The sequence below is a fragment of the Alexandromys fortis genome, unplaced genomic scaffold (assembly GCF_014885135.2).
Source record: "Alexandromys fortis isolate MF-2015 unplaced genomic scaffold, M_Fortis_MF-2015_v1.1 scaffold_17, whole genome shotgun sequence".
Classification (NCBI taxonomy): domain Eukaryota; kingdom Metazoa; phylum Chordata; class Mammalia; order Rodentia; family Cricetidae; genus Alexandromys; species Alexandromys fortis.
In genome coordinates this window covers 5,063,317-5,084,207 of record NW_026067896.1, presented here as the reverse complement: position 1 = coordinate 5,084,207, position 20,891 = coordinate 5,063,317, and the positions used below count along the sequence as shown (strand labels likewise).

Genomic DNA, 20,891 nt, shown 5'->3' with positions numbered 1-20,891 from the left:
TACTGTAAGGGTACAGTATAGATAGAGCATGGCGGATCTTCGAGCAAATAGCGGGTGGTGCCTGTAACGGGCGAGGATAGCAGTTAAGACCACGCAGACACTTTAAACGGTGGAAGGTCCGGTGTGCCAGTGTCGGTCGCTACAGACAGAGAAGCGTCACGGGTCATCCCTGTCAGGAGATGGGAAGAGGCTTGGGAGAACTCAGGGCCATCCCTCTTTCCACGCCCCGACCCCAGGTCCACTCCAGGCATACCTGTCCAGCGGCCACCCCATCTCACCAGTGACCAAGGGACCCCCCCCCCCCCCGCTGCTTCACCGCTAGATTAGAAGTGCAGGACCCCGCAGCCCAGCGGGATGTCCCCCAGAACCTCTAGTCCAGAATCGGGCTGACCACGCGGACCCACGACCCACGCGCCGGTGCAGGGTAGATTCCAAGTGGAGCTTACTTGGGTGTGTGTGTCGGGGGCGGGGGGAGTCACGGTCAGGAACTTTCAAGTTCACAGCCTCCGACCGCCCACTCTCCCCTCACGAGTGGGCCACCATCAGCCTCAAGGATCTCCCGGGTGGACCCCAACACCAAGGTTCGGGACTGCGGAGCTTCATCCATCAGAGGACTCACCGCCCAAATCCTCCACCCTCATCGTGGCTCGGGAGCCCGGGACTCGAGCGTCCAGAGTTCGCGGCGCTCGCACATCGATTGGCACTGCCTCGCTGCTCCGGCTCCAGGCGCCGGGGCGAGCGGCGCGAGCTCAGCCGAGTCCAGCGGAGCGCGGGGCGGGCACCGAGGCAGGCGGGCCAGGGGATTGCCGAGTGCACGGATGAGCGCAGGGGGCCAGCGGCTCGCGCTCTCCGTCTGGCGGCGGGGGGGCGCCGGCGAGGCCCGAACCCCGCATTCGCCGGCCCTGTCGCCTCGCGCCGGCCCGCGCGCCCGCGCCGCGCGTCCCTGTGTCCCTCCCCTTCCACCCCCCCTCCCGGGAAAGCCGGCTCGCCTGGGGCTCGCGGGAGGGAGCGCGCGCGGACGGCCCCGCCCCTCCCCCCCCTCCGCCGCCGCGGAGCGCGCAGGGAGCAGCCAGGGGCTCGGCGGCGGCGGCGTCTGGCCCCAGCTCCTCCTCCTCCTCCTCCTCCTCCATCTCCTCGCTCCCTCCATCTGCCGTGGGTATGGCCCGTCGCTGGAGCACAAAAGAGTCTCCGCGGCGGGGGTCGGCGTGGCTCTTGCTTTTCCTCACTGGGGTGTACGGTAAGTGTCCGCCTCCCCGCGCCCCGCTGACCGAACAAAGCTGGGGCGACCCCGGGGGCCACCAGGCCTCCAGGACGGGCTTTGCCTGGGCGACCCGAGGAGACCCCGGCCGCCGGCGGGACAAAGACCCACGCGGGGTGTGCGGGGAGGGTTGTCTGCTCTCGGGGATGCTTGGGTCCGTTCGCCGCCGCCGACCCCTCCGGGCGAGGGAGGCGGGCCGGTCGGGACCAGGGGTCTCTGCAGAACGACGACGTGCGGGCGGACTGCCCGGCGCGAGGGCCCCGGCGGGCGGCTCGCTCCTCTAGCTCTAGAGCTCGCCCGGCGCCGGCTGCACAGTCGTCTCGCACAAAGATGTGACCGTGAGACTACGACGAAGGGGAGGTCGCCTCCGGGACGGTCCTGCCGCCACCACCTTCGATCCTTCCCGAGGCAGGAAGTTCTCTTCTTGGTGAAATTGCCGTCGCTCCCATCTCTCTCTCTCTCTCTCTCTATCTCTCGGTCCTCACTCCCTGAAAAAGCACCTCGCTTGCTTCCTTCCCACCCCTCCACCTCGGTCCCCGGGCTCTGTGGACTCCGGGCGTGTAGGATCTTGTTGTTCCCCAGTAGCTGCACGCCAGAGAAGGCCAGAAAATAGTTTCCAGCCCCACCTCAGTCTTAGGCTATTGGGGCGTACAAGTCTGCCCTGACTCCCTGTTCGCTTGTCATTCCATCCGTGTCCTCCCTCGGCTACTGTCACTGTTGCCTGATGCCAGTCGGTGCTCTGCTAGGGATATCAGTCTCTAAGGCTAGCGGAAGGCTGATGGGATGTGGGAACTGTGCTTTGTGTGAACTAGAGCAGTGTTCATCACTTGAGTCCTGAGCATGGGCTCAGGTCTGACTCCACCATTCTTAGTTCTCATTAGTTAACTCCTTGAATGGGTATTGCAGGGAACACGGTTAATATTTCCATTTTGGAGCATTGCTCAAATTTCTCCAGAAAAAAAAAAACAAAACACTTTGAAGCTACCATTTTTCCCCCGATATATTTTACTTACAAAAAGTCCAAGTCATTTGCCACAAATACTGGTTCGGTAGTATAATGGTGGTGGTTTCTGTCAACATATAATTCCCCAGCATATGGTAGCATCCTTTTGAAAGCATTTGTCTGTAGAATTGAATATGATGGTAACTTTCCTTACCTGAGAATTCATATTACATGAAAAATATAATAGACTTAAATTGCCATTTACTGGCAGCCAAGAAATAGTAGTCTTTTCAGTATAATTCAGGATGTTGCTCCCTTTTCTGAATAGTCTGTTATTTTGTTCTGGGCAGGAGGATGGGTTCATCCACATCTGATGTAGTAACTGTCAGTGATGGGTTTGTGTGGGACCAGAAAACTCAGTGCGTTTTCATTGTTAGCCCCGTCCCCGCTTGGCTGATGACTTGTGGGTTTGGGTCTACACCAACGATCAATAAGCTATTACGTTGTTTCTTCTAGCCTGGAGGTGAGTATAGTCGTGCTCTGGGTTGGGTAGAATGGCCCAGGAGAAAGGGAAGCCAGCAGAATCTTTAATCTAGGGTGATTAGGGGTGTCCAGTTGTGTAAGCGCTGCACTGTAATCAGAATTGAGTGTACGTGGTGTCTGATCAGACGAGGTCAGTAAGTGAAGTCTTTGATTAAAAACCCATACCATTAATATTTGAACGAAAAATCTTTTCCCTGTAGAGGTAAAGAGGAGGCTGTAAAGCAGTATTGGCCTTGGTGTATTCTTTTATACCAGTGCACAAAGTGGCCTTCTGGTAGGTACTTTCCAAAGGGTTATCTTTTGGGTGTTTGTGTTCTGTGGGGGAATTGAAGGCAGAGGCCAGAAGTCCTTTTTTCCAGCCTCGCAGGATCATATTTATAAAACTAACCAGTGATTAAGGTCCATATCTCCAGCCACTCGAGTTTCAAATAATAAGAAAATAGGAGTCAGTGAGGTAGACAAAACATTGAACTATGTGGGCAGAGCTAAAAGGAACTCTTCACTCGAGTTAGGGGCATTCTCTGTACATGCAGCTGTGTGAATCTGTCTGTCTGTCTGTCTGTCTGTCTGTCTCCATTCAGGTTTGGGTTTATATTAATGGCAAGAACATCTAACTGTAGTGACAGGTAAAATACGTACTCAGCTTGGAATAGCAGTGTTCGGTGTAAGTGGACTGTGTGATGGTATAGTGAACCATTTGGGAGATGTCTCAGTAAAGTGCTTGAAGACCTAAATTCCATCCCTAAACCCACGTAAAAAGTTGGGCAGAATGTCATGCACTAGGGATGGCCGAGACAGCCAGTAGATTCTCTGGGACTCATTAGCCAGCCAGCCTTACCGACTTGGCACAAGCTCCAGACCGGAGACAGCCTTGTGTGGGATAGATGGATAGCACCTAACGAGGGACACCTGACCTCTGACCTCCATATATACCTACACGTGTGCATGCACATATGTACACACACACACAAATGTGGCTTCCATAATAAAAATCTCTTGTGATAGCTCCATAGGTAAAAGGTGTTTGCTGCAAAGTCTGATGACTTGAATTCAGTCGCTGGAGCCCACATAGATGGAAGGTGAGAACCACCTTCACAAAGCTGTCCTCCGGCCTCTACCAACATACATGGTGGCACACATACCCTCGTTCATACTTACGTAGGTAAAGGAATGAATAAATAAAATTAGTTCTGTTAAAGCAAGTGAATATCCTGAATACCTTGACATAGATCTGGTAAGGAAAGGTTTTTGAGCCTATATTTAGGAATTCCAACACTGTTTTATTTGCTGGCTTGTTAAGTTGATGTTTTAGGTTACTCTTGGCTATTAACCAAAATACGAACCTTTAAAACATTTCATGTAGCCTTAAAAATCCTCACTTGGTATTTATATTCTTTACATGACCTTTTATTTCTTGGCGAACTATGATATGTGACTATTATAGCTGCAGGTTATCTTTCTAGATGCCAGGGTCTTGTTTGAACTTTTAATTGTGTAAAAGTATACAATGAGTTTAATTTGTCTGCCAACTACAGTTAGTGTTTTCTGAGCAGTTGTCCTAGGACCAGTAATCACATTCCGGTTGTTCTGTCTGCAGAGCTCTGACTATACAGGAGAGCAGGAGAAAGTAAACGTTGACAGCTGCCGTTCAGAAGCTTGGAGGAGTAAGGACGTTAGTGGAGGAATCCCGGAGCTTAGCTGGGTTAACCCTAGCCCACTGCCAGGGAGAACGTCCTGCTCAGCTTCTCATCCCAGGGTGCCCACCTTGCCCACTGCCGAAGTTCTGAAACTCTCTCTCTCCAGGTCACTAGACCTTAGTCTTGTTTATTTCCGAGACCAGTTCGGCCGCAGTTAGCAGCACCTCTGCTCTGTCCTTGCTGCCTGCATCCTCAATCGGGGTTTGCCAGCCGCCACTCAAATAGAACCCGAGGTGTAAATTTTACATGGTTTTCTAGATAGATCTGGAAAAAGAAACAGAGTTCTTAAGATGACACCCGCCGGCTTGTGATACGCTCGGACGTACTGTCTTGTTATTCGTTCTCCCCTTTCCTGCCTTTCCTTCTCTGGGCTGTCTTTGGGCCCGTGGTTTCATTTGATGAGCACTGCTCTAGGTGAAGCCTTAGCTTGTAATTTAGACATTTGTTTTGCTCATCCTTCGTTTTATGAATTGCTTCGAAGGGTTATAGGTCATTAGTTTTTGCTAACTTCCTGCTAAAGCATTGAGTGGCCGTAAAAACTCATCCTGACGGGTGGATCTTGGCTGACCTGTGATAGCATTCACATTTGAGCTGTCAGCTTTTGATTGCGGCCAGGAGTCTTTGTTGTGGACCTGCTGTTGGAGATGCTGTGGAAGGGCACACCGTTCTTCTTACTCTCTCTTTTATATTTAACGGGTGAAGCTTTTCCCGTGGAACACTGAGCAGTACTAAAAAATTTTCCAGTTTAAGGATAGACTAGAAGTTCCAATTTTAGAAAAGTGGTAGAAATAACTGGAACAGAAGGGGGAAATGTAAGCCGATACCAATTACTTCTGAGAAAGTCAAGCTTGATTACATAAAATATGTTGAATAAAACTGAATTAATTGCTTAATATAAACCCTTCCTTGACTTCAGAGTCTAAATTACGCCTATGTCCTAGGGAGACTGTGAAGATGGGCATCGCAGTCCACACAATTGTAGGTGGTTGTGCTGAATGGCAACCTTGAGAGGGGTAGCTGTCCCCATTCAGAGGGGTAGCTGTCCCCGTTCATTCAGAGGGGTAGCTGTCTCCATTCAGAGGGGTAGCTGTCCCCGTTCATTCAGAGGGGTTGCTGTCCCCGTTCGTTCAGAGGGGTAGCTGTCCCCGTGGAAGAGATTTGCGTGATGTGCAGGAATGGCCTAGAAGGTTCCTAGAGAGTATCATCTCCACGGAAGAGGGGCTTTCAGCTAAAAGTGAGCAGCAGTTAGAAGAATGTTAAACCTTAAATGTTTTAAAGCCAGGGTCTCGCTCTGTAGCCCAGGCTGTCCTCAAACTCACAGCCATCCTCCTGCTCCAAACTCCTCAGTGCTGAGTACAAATGTGAGCTGCCAGCCTGGGCCAAGACTTCTTCTTTTCAGAATAGAAAGTCTAATATTTATGGAGAAATAAAGGGAATGACTGTTTCTGGTCTCAGGTGGTTTTTTTTCTTTTTTACTTAATTGGTGGTTTTTCTTTAAAAAAAATCGTTAGCAATATTAACTAAAGAATGAAGTTAAATAGGAGATGGACTGCAGATGAGATTTGTGTGTACATTTAAGCAAATTGAAAATGCTTTGACTTTGACGTTGTAAGGTGAGCATTAATCTGCTCTTGCTGCTGTCTCTATAAATAGTGACGGTGGTTCTGTGTTCAAGACTTGAACTCGCACTAATCTCTTCACTTCTAGGGTCTAGGGTCCCTTCTCTTTTCCCTTCTCCCCTCAGTCCTACTTCTTCCTCCTTTTTTTTTTTTTTGTGATAGATGGACACAACTTACAGCCATCATATTATATAACTTAAATGTTGAACTAGCTTAGTGGGGTCTCACCATCTGATCCGTAGAGAGAGAAGGAAACTGACGTTTGCTGTCTTTACACATTCATTGTTACAAGTTCTGCTCTTGGGCATTAGTCATTGATCGCTTCAGTTAGTCTCACCTGTTTTTTAATCAAAGAGAAAATGAAGTTCTGAGAGTTGACTCTGCTATCATTAGAAAGTCATCTTTGTTACAGCTAACCATCTGTATTCATCCGGGCATCTGGCAAATGTTTGCTGAATCCTTAGCTCTGGTACGGTCAGGTGCTACCTAGTGGGCATAGCTTCTGCCCCCGTGTGCTTGCATTCCAGTCAATAAATTGTTGAAAGGTCTCTGGCAGAAACTAACAAGCTTGGAGATAATAAATATGGAGTGATTAGGGATGGATGTCTTTCATAGGGGACATTTATAAGACCTAAATGTTAGGGAACCGTGAGAGTTATTGTCAAGGAGCCTTGTATGCGGGAGCAATAAATGAAAGGCCTAGAATCAGCGAAGCCTGGTGTGGAAGAGCTGGAGTATTGCAGATACAGGGACTCACATGGCTATGACCAGAGCAGAGTGGTTTATGTGGGGACAAGGTTAGTTCAGGGTAACCCGGGAGCGCTGACAGCTTTGAAGAACATGGTAACTATTGGGAGGTTTAAATGACACCGTATAATTTTTATTTTGAAGTAATCGATTTGCTACACAGTGTGGAACATTTGAAGTAGGCAACGTGCTCATGAAACTTTGACTGGAAGCCTGGTGAGAGACGTGGGTGGTTGGAACAAGCTGCTGGTAGCTGAGGTGGCCGGGTGTTGTCCTGTCGATAGATAAATAAGGGGGTTTCCTCCTTCTTCCCGGGGAGAGGGAAGTATTGCTGCGTTTGTACGTGGGTCTGGGCTGGGAAGATGTAATGTCATCTGATTGCTCCTATACATTTTCTTGACGTGTAACTTGATCACGAGTTAAGAATGAAGAGGAGAAAGACGCACTGAGGGTGATTTCCTTCCTCTCAGCCTAGCAGTTTGGACCCTTGTTCCATGGAGAAAAGACTATAGGAAGGACACTCACTGTGCAGTGATGCTGTCCATGCCTCCTACCAGGAGGGCACTGAGATGTCATTACACAAACAACAGGAGCGTCTGAGGTGCTAGACCTCGGGTCTCGTGGAACACTCAGTTCTCGAGCTCTTTTTCCCCACTCGGTGCAGAGCATAACTTTATCAGTCTTAGGAGTATTTCAGGCAAGAATCCAAGGATAGTATGGAAGCTAGATTTCAAGTATCATTTTATCCGAATTTAAAAAGTAAGAGATCAATAGAAATTGTTTTATGTCATTGGAAGAGGCAAGACTATATTAGCAGATTGGTGAATTTCACAAGAAATTGAGAATAAAGTGACCTTTCACCTTTTTACCGGATCCTCTATCTTATTTATAGAAGACGGAGTTTTAGCAGGTTGTAGAACATCAACATAAATGAAGCTGACAGAACAGGTCTCCGGTTTTCTCCTTAGATATTTGACAACTCACTGCCCTGCCTAGACTCAGTATGACGAAGTCAAATTGTTTTAGACTGATGCTCTCACTATTGAAGGAGTCCAACCTAATGCCTCTTTTGATTCACTTAAACATTCCAGTTTTTAGGAAACTAAACATGCCACCGACCTTTCGGTGTTGAAGTTAAGTGAGCACAGTGGAGTGTTCGGCGGTTGGCGCCTGAGCCTTTCAGGTATGAGGAAGATGCAGAATGAGCGCATATGTCTGGTGCACTCTGAAGTATGATTCAGATACATGCGCATGGTTTTGTTGATTGTTCTCATGACACCAAAACCTTTTTATTAATAGAATATAAAGCTTTCTACACACACACACACACACAAAGTGCCACGACTGCTGTAGTCAGTGCGAAGCGGCCCCAGACAAGCTAGGGATTAGTCATTTGCTCCAGTTCTTCCTGCTCCACTTCTGCTTTCTCTGTGGAAAAGCCCGTCGCTCTATTCTTAATGGTAGTGATATTCTCTTTACATCGTTACACTAGCTGCCCGCCAGCCCACATCGATTCAGTCATGCCCACACACAAGGCCCGATGCCTTTTCTGAAACAAATGCAGGTTTGTTTATGTAACTTTTCTGCATCAAATCTAGCAGCAGGGGCAGTGAGTAGTTTGGCTGGTGAAGGCATTGCCACCAAACCTGAGCTCAGTCTCCAAGAGCCACATGAAGGGAGAAGAGAATCAGTCCCCACACATTGTCCTCTGACTTCTGCATGTATGCTGGGGCGGAACACACATGAACGCATGCACACATCCATACCCACATACTCATAAAGAAACTGGGAGGGGCGTAGCAGCATCTCTCACCCCTGCCCTTCCTGTGCTGAGTTCTTGCCGTGTGTATATTTATCTCCTGGCTCTTGCACACACTCTTTCTTCTGTCTGCTTGTCCACTGTCTGCACTCAGCTGCCTCTTGCTTCTCTTTCAGCTTTCCCTTAGAAGCTGCTCCCGTGAGAGTCTTGGCTTCTCAAAAGCTGTTATACACATCTGGAATACACAGGTCTGCAATATAAAGCATGTATGTGTACACATGCACGCACATACTCACCAGTAGCCATGCGTAAAAAGAAGAGAGCAAAGTTAATGTTAATATATTTAATCCAGATTGCCTAAAACATATTGCTTGTACATAGAACCAATAGGAAATAATTATTAATGCGATACTCTGCATTATGTTTTTTTGCGCAGTCTTCAAATACAGTGTAAATTTTATACTTCAGGCCGATTTCAGCTCACCATGCTTAAAATGCTCACTAGCCGCTTGAAAAAGTCACTGTCTATTCAGGTTGAGTAGACCTGTGACCCGGAAGCTTTACTATTAGGTATAAAACTCAACACAAGTACATATTGTGTGCCAAAAGGCACACGCGAGGGGCCATGTCATCCTTGTCTGTTGTAGTCCCAGACTGCAAACAACTCATCCTTACACCCCCAGTGGAGAAACGAAGGGAACAGGGGGGCAGTGTGGGCAGCGGTTCTCAGCTTGGAAGTCTCAGGAGTCACTTGTTTGGGAATCCAAAGGATATTTTTAAATTGGGGCTACATGCTTACCTAAACCCACACTAGAAATTAAAACGTTGTTAATATGAGTCTATTTAAAATGGCAGTGAGAAACCTGTTACCACGCATACATTGATAAATAAAAATTCGCTAAAGGACACATTTTCTACAACAAAAAAGTGAGAAGACTGGAGTTGTTTTACTTTTGTGCAAGTTATGGTGGAGCTCTAGTGGTGTGTGAAACACACTTGGTTTAACAGCAGATAATACTTGCTGAATGAATGAATTCATTTACCCATAACTAAAGCAAATTATATTCGTGGTATTTCTGAAGTTGAAGTATTTACACATCTGCTCAGCCGTTCTTTTCACTGTTGACGTTAGTGGACGGAGCAGCACTGAAGTTTCTTCAGTGTTTGAGCTGCGGTTGTTTTGCCTTCTCAGGTTCGGAGAGCGAGTTGTGTTTATGAGCAGTATATAGGTCCTGTGGTAAGAGCAGAAATGAATGGTTTTGTCTGAATAAGAACGGCTGAAAAGAATGTTGTCGTTCTCACTGTGATTAAACTTTATTTTACTGAACAACATACTAGAGATGAGCCAGTAGGAAGTAGCAGATTCCTGTTGGGACTAGGCCCTGGAGGAAATGGAGTGGTCTCAAGAGAGCTGAAGCCCAGTCCGAAAGGCAGAAGTTGGGAGGGAGGCAGGTGGGGGAGGGGGTGTTTCCAGAACAAGAAATGTGAACTGAGCTTAAGTCAGGGGTCGAGGTCTCTTAGATCACATACAGGCACAGTGTACCTGTTTCATAGACCGGATACGGAATAACAGGTTAAAGTATAAAATAGCCAGTTTTCTTCTCAGCGCTGCTTTTGAACTTCTCTGAGTACCAGCTAAAATAGTTGGCTATCGTTATAGGCCACAGGGCAAGCATAATGCATACAGATAAGATTGCCTCGTTAAGTTAACTTAGCCCCACATCACTTTTCTACCAAATTGTAGCAAGGGGCTGAGTAGTTTTTTAAATTATATTGACATACACTGTACATATGTATGGAGTGTAGCATCATAATCGGATATATATGCACACACGTACATATTTATACCATGGGTAATGATCAAGTCTGAGCAGTTAGCATTCTTTCTCACTTTTTTGTGCTAGGGACTTTAAACTCTTCTAATTACATTAAAAATGTACTACATTGTGAGCTGTAGTCAGCCTGCTGTGCTTACGTGTGGATGTGCTAGAGGGACTTGGAACTGGAATCCAGGATGTGGCCTGGCTAGCCAACTGTGGTGGCACAGACCTGTGTTCCTAGCACATAAAGGGTGGAGGCAGGAAGACCCAGGAGTTCAAGGCCAGCCCGACAGCCTGTCAGAAACCAAACACACACAGGAAAATCCCTGATCTAAGTAGGGAGTTAGCTCTACCTCAGCTTTGGTCAGTTCGCTTGAATTACTTCCAGTTTGGTCTGGTCTAAATCTGTTGTGATATTAAACATTCACGTATAGGTTTTCTTTTGACATGAACTTTAATTTCCCTAGAGTGAATATTTAGGGGTGTGGTTCCTGTGTCTCAAGTTTCATATATGTGTTCCTATTTTGGAGGAAGTACTGAGCCGTCTTTCACCGAGCTTAGCAGTTTGCCTGGACCAGCTGCATGTGAGGGCTGCATTGCTGTGGGGCTTCACCAAGCCCAGATCTTGGTATCTTTTTTCTTTTTGTCCCTCTGAAGCTTCCGTAGCAGACCCTCCTGTTTCATTTTGCGTTGTTAAGTGGCCAATAATGTTGAGCATCTTTTTCACGTGCTGTTCCGCTGTATTGGATGAAGTCATCAGTTCATGCATTTCCAATCATTTTTCATTTTACTGTTGAACTTTTAGGGGTCTTGTGTGTTATTTTGCTCTGCATCTATAGCTTGTCTTCTAGAACTGTCATGGGCAAAGCAAAAGTTTGACATCTTACAAAGTTGAGCTTCTCGGTATTTTAGCTTATGAATTAGGTTTGGTTATAATTCCCTTTACCCAGCTCAGATCAGGAAGGGTTCTCTCTTTCCTAAAACCTTCTTTGTTGCACATTGTGACCTAAGACCCATTTTGATTTATCACTTGTGAGTAAAGTTTGTCAACAAGTTTCCTTTCTGCAAATGGTTTCACTATCACTTGTTGAAAGTATCACGCTTCCTATTTGAGTTGCTCTTCTACCAGGTTAAGTGACCACGTAGCAGGGTCAGTAAAGATTTCCTGACACTCTGATTCCTGTTCCCTTCCACGTGTGTTGTAGAATTAGCTCCTCTTCGTCTGGGAAATATCCTGATGTCCTGATGAGGTTTTTTTTTTTATTTTTTATTTTTTATCATACAGTGTTTGTTGGCAAAGGCTGCTCATTTTGTTTCCTGGCCACTCAGACCTGAAAATACCACACAGATGTGCTCCCCTCCCCCAGCCCCTGCACACACAGACTACACACAGAAATAAGTTTGAAAACATGAAAATGATAATTTTCTAAATTTGACTTCTAGGTGTACCTTCTTTTGTGTATGTAACGTGATTGCTCACTTACTAGTTTTAAGAGGTATTTCTGTATATTTTCCTGGGATTTCTTTTACATTTTATTTTTAATTGGGAATAAAGACAGAGTTATATTTATCTCTCCAAACTGTATAGAGTTGAGACAGGGTCTCACTGTGTGGCTCAAGCTGCCTTTGTACTTGTGATTCTGCTTCTGGAGTGCTGGGATTACATGCACACCCCATGCCTGGCAACCAGTGTTTTAATATTGAACCTGTGGCCCTCCTGTTTCTGCTTCTGGAGGGCTGTTGGTTGTTCGAGACAGGATTTCACTCACACTCAGCAGCTCGGGCTGCTGTGGAACTCGCTGTAGCGCAGGCTGCCTTTGAACTCATGGCCGTCTGCCTGCCTCAGCCTCCAGAGTGATGGGACTACAGGCGTGAGCCACTGTGCCTGCCTATTTGCTTTTTATTTCCAAATATGTTACTGTGGACATCAACCTTAAAAACTTCAACCTCTAGAGTACAATTCAGCTGCTTTTAGTATATTCACAGGGTAACCATCACCCCTGCCCAACTTCAGAAGACTTGCTTTAGCTCCAGAAAAAAAAAAAAAAAAAAAGCCCTATACCTGTCAGTGATCACTGCCTCTTCAGCACCCTTGCCACCCTGGCAGCCAGGAGTCAGCCCTGTCCCGAGATTGCCTTGTTCTGGGTGTCCGATGGAAGTGCAGTCCTGAGACACCGTCTTGTACCTGGCGCTTATCCAGCATGTCTTGTTCTTGTGACTGAGTTCCTGGTTCCGGGTTTGTCCAGAACACACTCCGTCCTGTGACTCGTGTGGTGTGGGCATTTCAGCAGTTGTCGCTTTCTGTGTTCCCTTATTTGGGTGTGTAAAGAGGGCTTAGAATTTGTAATTCATTGTTGGGACTCTGCCTTTGTAAAGAACTCCAAACTGATCCAGACGAGTAGTGCTGTTTCCCATTAGCGTGACATTCTCTGCTTTTCACCAATGCTTCGCTGTCCGTCTCGTGTCATAGCTATCCTGTGTGCGTGTGGAGTGGATGCCATTGTGGTTAAAATGATGAGGAGGGGGCTTCTGGGTTTTTCCTGTGTTTGATGGCTGTTTGTGTGTATGTCCTTTGGAGAGATGTCCATTCAGATCCCGTGACAGTCCTGATTAGTTAGCTTACTTCCCGTTTCGTTATGTGAGAGTTTGAAACTTTGGGGCCTGGTTTGGAAGTATTCTCCTGTCCGGTGGGTTACCTTTGCACTTCCGAAAGCGCCCTTCGGCTTACAAGTGTTTTCAGCTTTAAACAATGCGGTTAATCTGTGGTCCCCTTTGTTTCCCTAGTCAGAGGCCATGGTTCATCCCTGTGCTTTTGTTTGTTGTTTTTGTGAAATTGTGTGGTTCATTTTGGCCTTTTTGTTTTTGTTTTTTTACTATGGTATGGGTAGGTCAGCTCATCCTTTGTGTGTGTGGCTTTCTGTTTAGAACGATTTGTTGAGAAGACTTTTTAATTTTTTAATTTTCTTGACAGTTCTGCCAAAGGTCAGGTGACCTAACAGTGGGCACATCCTTCCTGGATCTGAATCCCATTATTGCTTTCATCTGTCCATCCCGTCTCAGTTTCTCTTCCCATGCTGTGGTGAAATCCTCTGACCAATGTAACTTGAGAGAGAAGGGTTTGTATGGTCTCTCAGTCCAAGGGCACAGTGTGTCCTGGTTGGGGAGCTGTGGCAGATAGCAGAGACTGAAGCAGGTGGTCACACTGCATCTGCAGGCAGAAATGCATCCTGCTGCCCACAGTCCAGGGCACAGCCAGGGAAACGCATCCCTGCAGTGATTGGGCATTCACACGCCAGGTGAGTCTCCCCATCTCAGTTAATGAAGTCAAGATAAATCTTCACAGATGTGCCCAAAGTCCATCTCCCAGGGGATTCTAGAATATGTCAAATTAGCAATTAACTCCTGTATCAGTACGCTGTCAGTACTCACCTTCCTAGTAAGTTTTCAAATTAAGAAGTATGAATTCTCCAGTTGTTCATCTTTTCCAAGGTTGTTTTGGTGATTCTGGATTTCTTAAATTTTCATATGTATTTTAGGTTTAGCGTGTCAGTTTCTGGTCATTGTGGGGATGGGAGCTGGGGTTTTCCAAAGGATCACATTGACTGTAGAGCGGGTTTGCTGAGGACGCTGTCCTCCCAGCTGTAGTGATGGCCCCGAGCAGCCGTTCTCTTCCCATTTCCATCTTCAATTTATTCTAGTGATGCTTTGTATATAGATTTTACATATTTGTTGTTGTTAAATATATTAGTACATTGTTTTCCTTGCTTTTGTAAACTGAATTATCTTTGTTTGGTTTTTAAATTATTAGTGCATAGCAAATATATTCTCTGACTTTATCCAACTTACTGGCTTTAATAGACTTGTTTTTTTTAATCCCTTGGGATTTTTGTATACAAGATCATGCTATATCTTTAAACAGTGAGTCTTATTTCTTCACTAGTCTACTAAATGACCTTTTGTTTTTGTGTCCTTCACCAACTGTCTCTAGCAAACCAAACCTTCAGTTATTAAAAAAAATGAATAGAAGTAGCAAGAATAAGGATCCTTATTTTTACTTATAGTTACATTTAAATTATTGTAGCAAAGATTGTATTACTATGGAGACAGGAGGAGAATACATGTTATAAATTTATACTGCTCTGTTTTGCCAAAAATGATTTTAAAAAGTCCCAACAACAACAAACTAAACAGTGTTCACACCGACTGCATTAAATTAGCCGCTCCGTTCTCAATAGTGTTTTACGTGTTGAGGCTTCCCTTTCTCTCGCTGTGGCCGTGCTTTGGCCTCAGTCTCCTCGTAGGCAGAATGGCATCTGTGCTACAGAACTGTTAGTGAGCAGATGATTCTGTGCCGTTTGTGCAATCTGAATGCCAGTGTCTCCTCAAGTTATTACCCTAAGATCCTAATTCCGGGGGCGATGGTGTTAGGAAGTCGGGGGCACTTGAACATGTGGTTCTGTTCTAATGCTCGGAGTAGCTGCCCTTAGAAGAAACAAGCGAGAATTTGGGGAGACACTAGCATTTGGGTTAAATATACAACACAAAATCATTTGCTTATTAACAGTTCTGTCCACTTAAATGCTTACTATTTACATTGTATCTATAAGGAAACCAAGGCCCAGGAAGTTCGTCATCTTAGCCTAGGCCACATAATCACAAACAGGAAAGGCTAGGATTTGAACCTAGATAATGTTCAAATTATCTAGCTGCAGATTCTCTGCCCCACCCCGTCTTTACCTAATGCTTTGAAGAAGAGAAGATCCTGTAAATGGATAAAAACGCATTCATAAAGGGCCTGTGAATGGATACAAACGCATTCATAAAGGTCCTGTAAATGGATACAAACGCATTCATAAAGGTGGTTATAATGATGGGGCTGTGCTCAGACAGTTATACCATATACCATAGGCTATCAATTAAAAAGCTTAATGCCACATTTGGGTTATTGCTTTTCAAGTTGTTGGTCAGTGAGGTCCCATAGACACATCCCCAAAACATTACAGGCTGTTCTTGTTCTTAGTGATCCTCTAGAACTCGATGGTAAGACCCTCCTACTGAAGACACCACATACTTGATGTATAGAACATGAAGATGTCAAGCTGGTACCAACCTGGAAGACTTTTTCCTATGCTGGACAGTTCTTTACACACTGTTGTTGTTTTTTTTTTTGTTTTGTTTTGTTTTTTTGAGACAAAGTTTCTCTGTAGCTTTGGAACCTGTCTTGGAACTAGCTCTTGTAGACCAGGCTAGCCTCGAACCCAGAGATCCGCCTGCCTCTGCCTCCAGAGTGCTGGGATTAAAGGCGTGCGCCACCACCGCCCGGCTTACCATGTTGTTGTTATACACTGTTGGAGAAGAGAAGTCACCAGCAGCCTCACCAGATGAGAACCCTGATAGCTTCAGTGGCAGCTGGTCTGGCAAGATCAGCCCACTGGCGCAGTACCCCCCAGTACCCTTCAGTACCCTTCAGTGTCCTTCAGTGCCCAGGCTGCTGCTTTGCAGTGTTGCTTAGAGACCTCCCTCCAGTCAGTGCCTCTTTGTAAACAAGCTGATTTAATTCTTCTTGCATTATCCATTTTAATTTATTACCAGGACTTATCTGCTTGTGAGCCTACTAATAGATGAGCCAGAGATGCTAGATTATTAATGTTTTCTGAATTTATCCCAGTTTGCTCTTAATTGAAATTTCTAAGAGGCAAGATGCTCGGTTATTGGATTTTTATGCTACCCCCTCAGGGTTTGTTGTAAGGCTATTAAGTGACTCACACAAATACTTGGTGCATCAAATGTTAATTTTCTTTTTTCTTTAGTAGATAGACAAATGACAACATATAGGAACAGTAATTGGATAGTTAATAAAGTTAGAAAGATTAACTTCAGAAGCATTTAAAAATACCACCAACCAATTTAACAAATAAGTAACAATCAAACTGTTCTAGCAAATGTTCTGACTCATTAATAAAGACAAAACAAGACTTGTTAGGGCTCAATGAGATGAGCATTCATGCTTAGCTAACAGAAATACTTGAGGTATTATTTGACATAACTTTGACATATCTTCTCTCCATAAATTATTTTCTAGATATTTATATTATTTATAATTTTGTTCACACTAATAACTAATGCTGTAATTGATGCTTTTGTTATTTTTGTGCTTTTTGTGTTTCTATAATTGGGCTATAAAAAGTACAATTACTGAGTCAAAGGCTGGAATACTTTCAAAGTTCTCAATAAAAATAATATCCTATTTGTATTGAATGCTTCTCTTTTACTAATTATTATTTTGAATCCTTTATATATAATTTATTTAATCTTTCCCCCAAACTCAAAACAGATCATATTTTAGCCCTGTAAGTAAGCCACAGAGAAAATTTTTTATGCAATTGCAGCCAAGATTTGTTTTCTAGAAGAATTTGAGCACATTAAGCCTTTGCTCATAGATGTTAAGATTAAAAGTCTTTTAATGCCTTCCCAGTGAACTATTACAATAATAGCACCATAGCAGTGAGCACAGCCAGAGCCATAATTATGGTCACTAAATATGATTTGTCCCTGAAAGGATTCAGGGGTCATGGGGTGGATGATTGGCTCCAGTGTGGCAGGCCGGATTATCCTGCATACAAAGCAGGGAAACCACCAGAGACCAGAGGTTCATGTCCAAACGACACAGGCATGAGTTGATCTGAGAGGTCCCCTGGCTGACAGTGAGAATACTAAGGCGTCACACCAGCAGTGAAGACAGGTGATGGGGACACACCTGGTGTGCGGAAATGTATCCTCCATACAGTAGTGTCCGCTTACAGTAAGACACACACTGTTGTGACAGACGGATGAGTGGATACCAGGGCAGACAAATGGCTGGCACGCTCTCTGTCCTCCAAAAACAGACCGCTGTGAGAAAAGAATTAAACATTTATGTGTTTTCTCCTTATGAAACGCTGTTTCAGGGTAAGCAGATACCTTAGAGGGAGAGGGTTTTACTGAAGGGGCAGCCGCATTTGTGTGCAGATCGCCCACTGCTTTTGTGCTGCAGTCCTAGCTGAGCGCTTGCAGCAGCAGACTTTGACCACAAAGCCTGAAACATTGAAGCTCTCCTCTCACAGAGAGTGTTTGCTGATCCTTGAACCAAGTGGACAGAATTAAATGAGCTAAAAAGGAAGTGATGCAACAGAAGGTGGACATCGAGCAGCTGGTCAGTCCAGTGGACACGAGGCTGACCAGTCCGAGTTCAGAGCTACTGGAGGCTTGACAGAAGGCTGTGTCTGAGCACGCCAAAAAACAGAGCTGAGATAATCAGGCAAATCTGATTATGGCCTAGTTATAGTAGATGATATCAAGACTCTTTAAGATCTCTCTTTGTTAATAGCTTTATGGGTAAGCAGAACTGTGCTTTGAGGCACACAGGGGACCCATACTTAGTGTGTACTATTAACACAGCCCACGACAATGGAGAGGGTAACAAAAGCAGTAGCCAAATGCAAGACTCTTAGGCCTGCAAGACTTACGCACTTCCCTACGTGTGGCAGGCTTTCAGGTAGCCTGCTTTTGGCAGCTACCGGCACCAGTCTGACCTTTGAAAATGCCTTCGTCCCTTAGCTTTGTTAGTGTGAGCGTAGTCATTCTCTCTTGCTCCACTGAATCCAGATGCCATTTACAGAGAAGCATCTGTCCAGAAGGAATCTGCATCCTCTAGTACTGGTGACTCCAGAGCCAGCCTTTCATGCCTGCTTCTGCTCCCCAGTAAACAGATGAGTGTTGTCCGTTTAATTGCTGCACTTGAACCTCCTGAACTTCAGAAGGGGCATGCCAGTTATTCCCAAGATGGCTTTGAAAGGAAAGTGTTGCACAAATGCTTACACTATTGGCTACCATAAGACACATTTGTATATTAGGAGGTATCATGAGAGCGTGTAGTACATGATTTTTGTAGTAAGATAGACCTAAGCTTGGATATTATATCTTCTAGCTGTGTTATTGTGAGCAAGTTACTATTATCCTTAACATTTAATTTCTTTGTATATACTGGAGGCAATACCCGTTTCAGTTGTTTGCCATAATAAGTAAATCAGCAAAATCGAAATCAGCAGAACATCGTTTTTGTAAGGCTGAGATGTTAGCTCAGTTGGTAACGTTTCTGCCTTGCACCTAAGTGTGATCACTAGAACCCATGTAACAAAAATGCTCCGTGTGACCTTGCACACTTGTGATCCAAGCCCCAGGAAGGTGAAGCCATGGGTGAATCTCTGGGGCTCACCAGCCTGACATACTTGGTGTATTCCGATCCAGTAACAGGTTCCCCCCAAGAGAAGTGAAAAAGTAGACAATACCTGAGGAAACCCAAGCTCCTCTGGCTTCCATGTGTGCATGTGTGTGCATGTGGTATTGTCTCCAGTACACACACACACACACACACACAGGGAGAGAGAGAGAGAGAGAGAGAGAGAGAGAGAGAGAGAGAGAGAGAGGAGAGAGAGCTGTACAGATAGATGTAAGGTATGTTCTCTTTCACTTGGAGAAGCACTTGTACACTTGTACACAACTGATGTAGGTACATTTACATGGGATCATTTTTAAGAGCTACATAACAGTGGGTAAACCCCCATGTGGTATCTCTCTGTAGGGTTTTATTGTGCGTGTATACGGGTGTGCTGACACGCATGTGTGGGAGTGCAGGCATCCACAGGCCACAGAACTCTGCTGGAGATGAGAGGCTAACTCTCAGGAGTTGGTGCTATCCTGCCACCTTGTGGAACCCTGGGATTGAGTGCAGGTTGTCAGGCCTGCCTGCATGCCCCTCTACCCACTGAGTCATCTTGCCAGCCCGCAAAGGTTTTAGACTTACAAAGTGAGTAAGCTGTGAAATAAGCTTTTTAGAGGTAAATGGGAAGCTAGCTGTTCACTGGGAGGAAAAAGTGAAGGAGCATATTTATTGAGATACAGTCTGTAAGTAAGGGTGCACCCAGGATCGCTGGAGATTAAACACAGTAGCAGCATGTGCTTTCCTTGGTGTTGTCTCCCAGCTCCACCCCAGCAGGTAAGCACTGAGCAAAGACAGCCGTTCTTAAAGTGTGTTACCCAGTGCTCTACACTGCCAGGGTCTTTGCCACACAGTGGTCTCTAACCTTCAATTAGGGTGGCAGTCCGAATTCTCTTCCCTGTGGCTTTCGTACTTTCAGCCTTACGGAATACCCATTCCATCCTCCTTCCTTGTCAGGCTCTCCTATTCCTTCCCTTATCATTCTCTACCCTCTTAACAACTAACTGTAACATAAAACCAATGTTTAATTATGCCGAGGGTATTATATGCCTTATTTCAAAACCTGGTAATTTGAGCCATTGAATCAGTAAGCATTTGCAGATCTTACTGTCGGAGACCAGGGTGGGTGCTCTAGGTGGCAGCGAGGGTGGCAGAAGCGTGCCTAAGGGTACTCGGGGCTCTGCTGAATTGAATTAGCTGTATTAATTATACAAATTATGGCAGTTGATTGCTCACCCCCAGAGATGATAAATGCCGTGGTTTATGTTCAGAAGTCAGTACTAATCTGATATTCTATAGAAACAGGAAGACCCTGCCCTATCCTAAACACAGACATATGTTTCCTGAGTTGGGAAACAGGGCATACCACACCAACTGATAGCAGTCCAGTAGACTGCTGCAGGCAAAGGGACATCACGCTGAAAATGTCGTGGTTTCAGACCCTGAATCCAGATGTATAAGGTAAACCAGAAAAGGGAAGCTAATGATAAAGGTTAAAGGATAGGGACCAGCCAAATCATGGGCCTCATAAGTTCTTATGCAGAAAGAAGTTGAAACACTTTTTAAAGATTAATATGAAATGTGCCTTTAAAAAAATGTCTTGTAGCAGTTCAGAGAATGAGAGGAATGAGAACAGTGCCAGGGATCAGAGAGCTGCAAGATCAAAAGTAGGAAGCCAGCATATGGGCCGATTCCTCTAGCCCCACGCTTGCGAGTACTCATCCACTATCTGAGATGAGCCAGGCACTGCTCAGTGTTTTCATCCCCGTGGAGCTTATATTCAATGCAAAAAGATGGAGGGGCATGAAATCAAGAAATATCAGGAGGGTTCCAAAGAAGGGCGTGAAGAGTCGAGAGAACTTACCATGTACTGCATGTGGGCGGGAGATGTTGAAAGACGATGGAGTGACTCAGAGGGTTCTGGCTGGACAGATCGGAGATAGTAGTGTGGTTTACCAGGAGATGTAAGAGGAAGGGCAAGGGGTCCAGAGAATTTCGGTCTTCTGTAGGTAATGTTAAGGCACAGTGGTACAGAGGCAAAACAGAATCTTTAGGGTAAAGCTATTATAGTACGGTGCTGGCACCAGCCCAGACACGGAGACTTATTGGAGCAGAATAGAAGACCCAGAGTCAGAACACGTACCCATAATCATCTGGTCCTCAGCAGAGGCGAACGGGGGGAAAATAGCCTCTGTGGTGAGTGGCGCTGGCTGGGAAAACTGATTATCCAGATGTTGGCTGAAACTGG

The 20,891-nt window shown here is 45.5% G+C and overlaps 1 protein-coding gene across 2 annotated transcripts in view; it reads left to right on the top strand.

Annotated features, from left to right (window-relative positions):
* Positions 1–1,099: 1,099 nt before the first annotated feature.
* The window catches only part of Lrp12 (LDL receptor related protein 12), a 72,215-nt gene continuing 52,423 nt past the window's right edge, over positions 1,100–20,891 (top strand). For both annotated transcript variants that reach the window (XM_050161718.1, XM_050161708.1), the window contains exon 1: positions 1,100–1,237. In XM_050161718.1, coding sequence (XP_050017675.1) covers positions 1,159–1,237 — 79 coding nt within the window. In that variant the 5' untranslated portion in view covers positions 1,100–1,158. The remainder of the gene's footprint in view (positions 1,238–20,891) is intronic.